General features: G+C 51.1%; 1 protein-coding gene across 1 annotated transcript in view; it reads left to right on the top strand.

Moving 5' to 3' along the window:
• Positions 1-7,787, top strand: part of CRYBB2 (crystallin beta B2) — a 10,681-nt gene continuing 2,894 nt past the window's right edge. The window contains exons 1-4 of the mRNA XM_017498155.2: positions 1-106; positions 1,834-1,913; positions 5,302-5,420; positions 6,034-6,166. Coding sequence (XP_017353644.2) covers positions 1,860-1,913; positions 5,302-5,420; positions 6,034-6,166 — 306 coding nt within the window. The 5' untranslated portion in view covers positions 1-106; positions 1,834-1,859. The remainder of the gene's footprint in view (positions 107-1,833; positions 1,914-5,301; positions 5,421-6,033; positions 6,167-7,787) is intronic.

Raw genomic sequence — 7,787 nt, 5'->3', positions numbered from 1 at the left:
AGGAACGCAGCGGCCACTCATCTTGGCACTGGCACTTCTGGGGAAGGTATAAATGCCACCTCCCGCCGGCTGAGCTTCACGGCACTCGCAGGGGCTGGTGTCACTGGTAAGATTGCCTCTCTTGCTTGTCTCTCCTTCTTTCTCTCATCCTCATCTCTGTCGGAAAGCATGGGAACACCTGCCACTTTCTGACAAGGTGACTTTGGGCAGAGACTTCGGTGCTGTCAGCCTCAGTTTTCTTTTCTGGTAAATGGGGAGATGGGTTAAAAAAAAAAGCCTTCTTTGTTGTGTGGATTCAAGAGAAGGTAGGTGAATCATCTGGCACATAGTGGGTACTGGGGCAACGTTCTTTATTATTAATATTCAACGGACTGTCAGTGTCCTTGTTTTGCCAGCCACTGAGGAGGAGACTGTAGCTGAGGGTTTTGCAAGAATCAAATCAGTGACAGTTCAGCATCATTTCTAGGTGGGTGAGTCAGTTCTTCACATCTGCAATTATGGGGCTCCCACTTGTGCGTAGCCTCTGGGAGCGTTAGGGGATAGGGTGCAGCCCCAGGTACGTGAGCGCTCCAGCAACAGGTGATTTTAATGCCGCTGAAGCGAGGTAGCAATGACTGTAATAATACCACAGCTGCTGTCATTTGCTGCATGCTGAGTCTGGGACCATGGCCAAGTGCTTCCGGTCTGATGCGTTCCATAGTTGAATCCTCACAAACTGTTCACAGGTGTTATTAGACATCGTGACCGCCCCCATGTCACAGAACAGGAAGTTGAGGCATCAGGAGAGGATGTGACCTGCCCAGAGTCTCAATTTTGGTAGGCAGCAGGGACGGCTCCTAAACTGGACCAAATGAGCTTCTTCAGCCTTCAGATACTCAGGACTGGGAAGTGGGCTCGTGGGACCTCAGGCGCTCTGACAAGCCCAGGGGGCTGGTTTCTTGCAGGAGAGCAGTAGGTTTGGTTCCCAGGGTGCTTAACTGAATTTCTTCATTCTGGGACACATCCAGTCTTGGCCTTTGACATGGAAGGGGCTTCTGGAAGCTGGGCGTTATCTCTGAAGAGGGAGGCCAGGCTTCCTCTCTTACCCCTGGGGAAACACAGCGGGGGTTGGCCATCCCTCCTGCAGGAAGGGGAAGAGGCTGACAATTTTCCAGATTTTTCTCATGTTCTCACTAGCTACGGCAGGTCTACCCTGCTGCCTGCCACAGTGTCTGGATTTCTACCATCGCACCCATTTCTTCCCTTTCTTGTAACATTAGTTCTGTATCAGGCAATTTTACTAGTGGGGGAGTAAAACCAGTGGCAGAGAAGAGAAATCCAGGTACCGGGATGGGGAGATGAGCCCCAGGGAGAGGTGGGGGAAGGAGCAGGAGCACGGGAAACATTGTGAGTTCCTAAACTGGGAGCCACCACACCACCAAATACAGGCAATACTTAGGTTTTGTTCGTTTCACACCATTTTCTTAAATTAAGACATTTCTGCATAAAGGCAGAAGTTCTGGGATTGACAGATCTATATTCTGCGTGGTATCTATTGTCTGGGGTTGAGTGATGGGGACCCACTTTGGACCTATTTAAGCTCTAGTTGATCACCGCCCGTTTTTTGAGTAGACCTCATTTTCCCCTCGTTCTGGAGCTGGCCTGGATACAAAGAAATGAAGCTAAGGACAGAAGTTTAAGCAGCTGCTTACGAACCCCACAGCTCTGGAACGGGCTGAAACCAGGGAGGAAAGAAGACTGTTTGGGGCCAGAGAGGAGGAGTCCCCAGGCCCCACAGAGTGAAAAAGCCAATGGCCCCTCCAGGTCCTCACTGCTGCTTCCCACGTCTTCCAGGTCATTTCTGCACAGGACAGTCCATCATGGCCTCGGACCACCAGACCCAGGCGGGCAAGCCACAGTCCCTCAACCCCAAGGTGGGTACCTCTTGGAGGAGGGGCGTGCAATGCTCCTCTCCCAGACTTAGTTACTCTTCTGTAAAATGGGCTTGGCATCTTTCTTCATGGGTACCTCCTCTCCACCCCTGCCCCTCTCTGGGACTCAGCCTCTCCTATCCACACACGTGGGGCTGATTCTGAAGGTCCCTTCCCAGCCCATAGCCGGCATGCTGCGGTTCCCAGCACCAGCTTCCAGCTTTGGAGACTTCAGTTTCTCTCCTTTACCTGCTTTCCTGCACCCTTTTGTCAGTAGGGCTCCCTGAAATTGGAGTAGACCCTCATTCTCAGTCAGAGATGGGATTTGTAGACAGAAGTGGGCTGTGAGTCCGGCTCTGCACCTGCTGCGTGATCCTGGCCAATTATTTGATCTCTCTGAGCCTCAGTTTCATCTCTGTAAAATGGGGAGGGTCAGATTTATTGCATAGGAAAGTTGTGAGAGGCAAAGAAACCAGATTCAGCGTAACACACAGCCTGGGGTGTGCATTCACCTAATGCCGGCAAATAATGGCTTCTTTGATTTCTCATCCACCTGCCCTCCCAAGGGTGGCAGGATCTTATCCCAACATCAGAGGCTTGTCACACCCAGTCTGCTCTCAAACCTCTATCGAGGAGCGCCCACCTGACTGCCCTCCTGTGCCTCGCCGCTTTGGAAGCCCTGGGCACTGGTTCCATCAGGAATGGCCCCTTTGTCTGATTCGGTGCCTCCCGGGCCAGGGAACCCTGAGTGGGTGCAGCCCCTCTTCTGCTCACCCTGATCTGTCCCTTTCGGGGCTTACTTTCCCGAAGGACAGAAAATAAATGAATATCTGATTTCCAGTAGTGAGAAGTGCTACCAATAAATGTAAACCAGGGCAAGGAGTTCCTGAGAGCCGGAATGGTTGTGTTAGCTCAGGTGGTCCAGGAGGGCCTCTCTGAGGAGGCAGACACCTCTCTTTTGAGCAGACACCTGAGTCAAGGGAGGGAGCGGCTATGTAAAAATTTGGGGGTGCCTTTGCAAGGCCAAGGTGGGAGGATCGCTTGAGCCCAAAAGTTTGAGGCCAGTCTGGGCAACACAATGAGATCGGATCTCTACAGAAAAATTAAAAATAGGGGTGAGAGTTGATGAGATCACCCAGACAAAAGCAACAGCAGGTGCAAAGACTCTGAGGCGGGACTGAGCTGGGTGAGTTTGGAACAAAAACAAGCAGCGCTCTTCACTAGGTATATAGTGTGAGTCGCATAGGTAATGCAAAATTTTCTAGTGGTCACATCATCAAAAGTAAAAAGAAACAGGTGAAATTAATTTTCATATTATATTTTATGAAACCCAGTATATCCATAAGATGGTCATGTTAATGTATAATCAATGTAAGAATTATTAGGCAGATGTTTTACATTATTTTTCCATTCTGAATTTTCAAAATATGATAGCACAGTATAAGCGATCGTACCGGCTAATTACCCGTGTTCGGTAGCCATTGTTACTAATGGCCACTGTGTGGGATGGTGCAGGATTAAAGGATCAGACAATGTGTAACGTTTTACCCTGGACTCTGTTGATTAATAATAGCAATGCTATTAAGCTCCTGGGTCCTCTGAGCTTCTGGGCTTTCAAATGCACGGAGAAACTGCCCTTGCATTTTCAGGTGGGCACCCCAGGCCTGCTCCCTCAGAAACTGCGTTTGATCAAGATGCTAGGTACCATGTGCACAGGTTAGAGTCTGCGGAGTGCTGCTTCAATTTCAGCTGCATCAGACAAGCCTGGGCTTCCATTTCAGCCCTTCCGCTTGTCACTTGGGATCTGTAGTGTGTCTTTTAATTAACTTAATTATGTCTCCCACCGGCAGAGCAAATACTGTGTGCTAACCATCCCCAAACCCCTGTGTCCCAGGCCAGGGCAGTAATAATAAACTGGCCCCAAACTTCCATATTCTTGATTTCCCATTTTACAGATGAGGGAGCTGAGGCCAGAGTATTGAATTGCTTTTTAGGTTTGCACAACTGGATCTAACAGAGGGCACATTGGGGCCCTTATCTCCTGACCCTATCTCTGGCTGAGTCAGTGGCCGGCTGGGTCACTGACTGTAAAGGCTGGATTGAGCCCATGGAATTCACCTCTAAGCCCTGTTGGGCACCCCTTTCCCTTCTTTGTGTGGCTAATCCCAGGCCTGGGAGAGTGGTCTGTGTTTATCCAGCCAGTGCTGACCGTGTGGATTCTGTAGCTGCCCGCACTGGGAGTGTGCTGACCTGAGTCTGTCTTTTCATCCGCGGGCAGTTTGCTGGAGAAATGTGGCTGGAAAAGATCGGCCCCCAACATTCTCACTGGAACCATGAAAGGGGGCAGGTGGCCTCATGGTTAATGCTTGCATGTGGGATGTTGGGTGGGTCCCCTCACTTTGCAGAGCTTCAGTTTTCCTGATGGGGATCCTGTGACCCCCCTCCCTTGGGCTGATGAGTGAAACCAGGGAGGCAAGGGGAGTGAAGTCATCTTAAGAAGCATTTCAAGGGGGAGGTCATAGGGAGACCGGATCATTCTGTGGAGTCTTGGAGAAAGGGCCCAGGTGTGTGTAGTTTTACGGGTGAAGTGGAGGTAAGGGCTGTATCTGAAGGCACTGGTGCAGCTCTAATGGGAGAAGGAGAAGCTCAAACAGTGTGGTCAGCACGTTGCTACTCCTAATTCGGTCCATGAGCCAGTGGCACTCGCATCACCTGGGAGGTGATTGGAAAGGCCGAATCCAGGGCTTCACCCCAGACCTGCTCCATCAGAAACTGCACTCCTCCAGATCCCTGGTGCTACATATGCATGCTGGGGTTTGCAAAGTGCTGCTTCCATTTCAGCTGCATCAGACAAGCCTGGGCTCCAGTTTTACCTCTGCCACTTAACGGGATCTGGAGCATAACTCTTAATTAACGTAACTGTGTCTCCCACAAGCAGAGCAAATACTGAGTGCTAACCATTATGCTCCCCTGAATCCTTCTAGCAAACACCACCATAAGGCAGTTTCTGCCTTTGTTTCTTTTTCTTTTTTTTAAAAAAAAATTAGAAGTGGGGTCTTGCTATCTTGCCCAGGCTGATCTGGAACTCCTGAGCTCAAGCAATCCTCCCATCTCAGCCTCCTAAAATGCTGGGATTACAGGCGAGAGCCACCACACCTGGCCTAGGCTCTGTCTTTATTTCCTAAGCCTCAGAGAGGAGAAATGCAGGCTCGAAGTCCCACAGAGGCTTACTGCCAGAGCCAGGGCGATCTGATTTTCTGTTTGGTTTGTCACTCTAGAGGGTGAACCCTTCAGCATCCTTTGGGTTCTCTGAGCTCCCTCCCCACGTCCACCACCCTGCTGTCGCTCCTCTTCATCATGCTGAGGGTCTGAGTCTCACTTCCTGTTACAGATCATCATCTTTGAGCAGGAAAACTTTCAGGGCCACTCACATGAGCTCAATGGCCCCTGCCCCAACCTGAAGGAGACTGGCGTGGAGAAGGCAGGCTCTGTCCTAGTGCAGGCTGGACCGTAAGTACCTGGGTAGCCTCCTCTGGTCAGGGACGGCAGGTGAAGTGATCAGTTTGTGGACTCGGGGGAATCCACCCTTGCTGTGCCCCTGTCTGCGGTCTTCTGACCGAGCTTTGGGGTCTGGCAGCCTATGGAGATAATTCACGCTTTGCAGTCAGAGCATGGCTTGTAAGAGCTCCACTTGCAGCTGTGTCATACCGATGCCTTGAAATCTGCCATCCTGGAAGCATTTACACCATGGAAATTGGCAAACACTGCAAATCAAGACTGTTAATTTTTGTTCTGGTTTTTGAGGGCTGGCTGTTCATTTACCAGCATACTGGTACATAGTGCACTGCATCTATATATTGGTATTTGTTGCTGGGCCGTCATTTAGACCGCCTTCTTATTTCTTAACTGTGTTCCAGGTGGTGGAAGGCAGCATAGCACTGAGTTCTGGATAACTGAGGGCATTGTGCACCTGAGTTTGCTGTGCTAAGGTTTGGGTGGGGCTGCTACATCTTGCTACGCTGGGCAAGGGTGAACCCTGGGGCCAGTGAGAGTAGCCAGGATCCTGCCATAGGAAGCTTGGAGTGGAACTGACCTGCCCCGTTTCTCTCTGTCTCCATGGCAGCTGGGTGGGCTATGAACAGGCCAACTGCAAGGGCGAGCAGTTTGTGTTTGAGAAGGGCGAGTACCCTCGCTGGGACTCGTGGACCAGCAGCCGGAGGACAGACTCCCTGAGCTCTCTGAGGCCCATCAAAGTGGTGAGTCCCTGTCACCATCCTACTTTCTCTCTCTGCCACCTTGGAGCCGGAAGGTCTGGGGACCAGGAAGGAGCCTGCCCCTCTAGCATTGTGCCCCTTCTGATTGGTGAGGGATCTCCTCACTGGGTGACCTTGCAAATGCCATTTTACTTCCTGGAGACTCAGTTTCTTCATCTGTAAAATGCGCATATTAGTATCTACTGTCCTGAGATTCCAATGTGCTTATTAGCTTGTGGGATGACCACTGCACAACTCTAGGGGCTCCAATCACGAGACTACGAAATGCTCCAGAGGCCACCATTCACATTCTATTTTATGTGGTTGGTGCCCCCCTGGGGTTGGGCAACTCCTGTCACAGGGTCGTTGCACAATAACCAATAGCCATCATAAATACTAAAAGAAATCCTGAGTTCAGGGCTGCAGGAGAAGGTGGTTTCAATCTTCTTCAAGACTCATGTCAGTGTGCGTTTTTATTGCTTCTGAGGTCCTGATGCTTACTACTGTGTGAATGTCGGAGCTCTCAAGGAGGAGACAGGGTCCCTCACTGCTCAGTTACACTCCCAAACCCTCTGAGACCAGTCTAGTTCCTCCCAGCACTAACTGGAAAGTTGGAGAATGCTGGACTCAGCCCCCCACAGACCCAGGTTCATATGGTGGCTGTGCTACTCCCAGCTGTGTGACCTTGAGCAAGTCATTAGACCTCTCTGTGCCTCACTTTTCTCATCTGCCAAAAGAATTTTATGTTTAAGGGATAAGGGTTTTATGTTTAAAGGATTACATGAGATAATTAAGGAAAATGTCATAGGAACAGGAGGACGGGAAGAGATGTGGACATGAAGGAAAATCAGAATATCTCAGGTGCCAATTAGAGGCACAATTAGCCCGTGCCTGTGTGTGTGCCTGTGTGTGTGCATGTGTGTGCCTGTGTGTGCGTGTGTGTGCGTGTCTGTGCCTGTGCGTGCCTGTGTGTGCGTGTGTGTGTGCCTGTGTGCGTGTCTGTGCCTGTGTGTCTGCCTGTGTGTGCATGTGTGTGTGCATGTGTGTGCCTGTGTGTGCGTGTCTGTGCCTGTGTGTGCCTGTGTGTGTCCATGTGTGCCTGTGTGTGTGTGCACGTGTGTGCCTGCGTGTACCTGTGTGTGTACCTGTGGGTGCATGTGTGTGCCTGTGTGTGCCTATGTGTGTGTGCATCTCTGTGTGTGCGTGTGTGTGTACCTGTATGTGCATGTGTGTGCCTGTGCCTGTGTGTGCGTCTGTGCCTGTGTGCCTGTGTGTGCGTCTGTGCCTGTGTGTGCGTCTGTGCCTGTGTGTGTGCCTGTGTGTGCATGTGTGTGTGCCTGTGTGTGCATGTGTGTGCCTGTGTGCGTGTCTGTGCCTGTGTGTCTGCCTGTGTGTGCATGTGTGTGTGTGCATGTGTGTGCCTGTGTGTGCGTGTCTGTGCCTGTGTGTGCCTGTGTGTGTCCATGTGTGCCTGTGTGTGTGCACGTGTGTGCCTGTGTGTACCTGTGTGTGCATGTGTGTGCCTGTGTGTGTGTGCATCTGTGTGTGTGCGTGTGTGTGTACCTGTGTGTGCATGTGTGTGCCTGTGCCTGTGTGTGTGTGCATCTGTGTGTGCGTGTGTGTG

Source organism: Cebus imitator, unplaced genomic scaffold (assembly GCF_001604975.1).
Source record: "Cebus imitator isolate Cc_AM_T3 unplaced genomic scaffold, Cebus_imitator-1.0 Scaffold237, whole genome shotgun sequence".
NCBI lineage: Eukaryota > Metazoa > Chordata > Mammalia > Primates > Cebidae > Cebus > Cebus imitator.
This window is presented reverse-complemented; position numbering and strand designations above follow the sequence as displayed.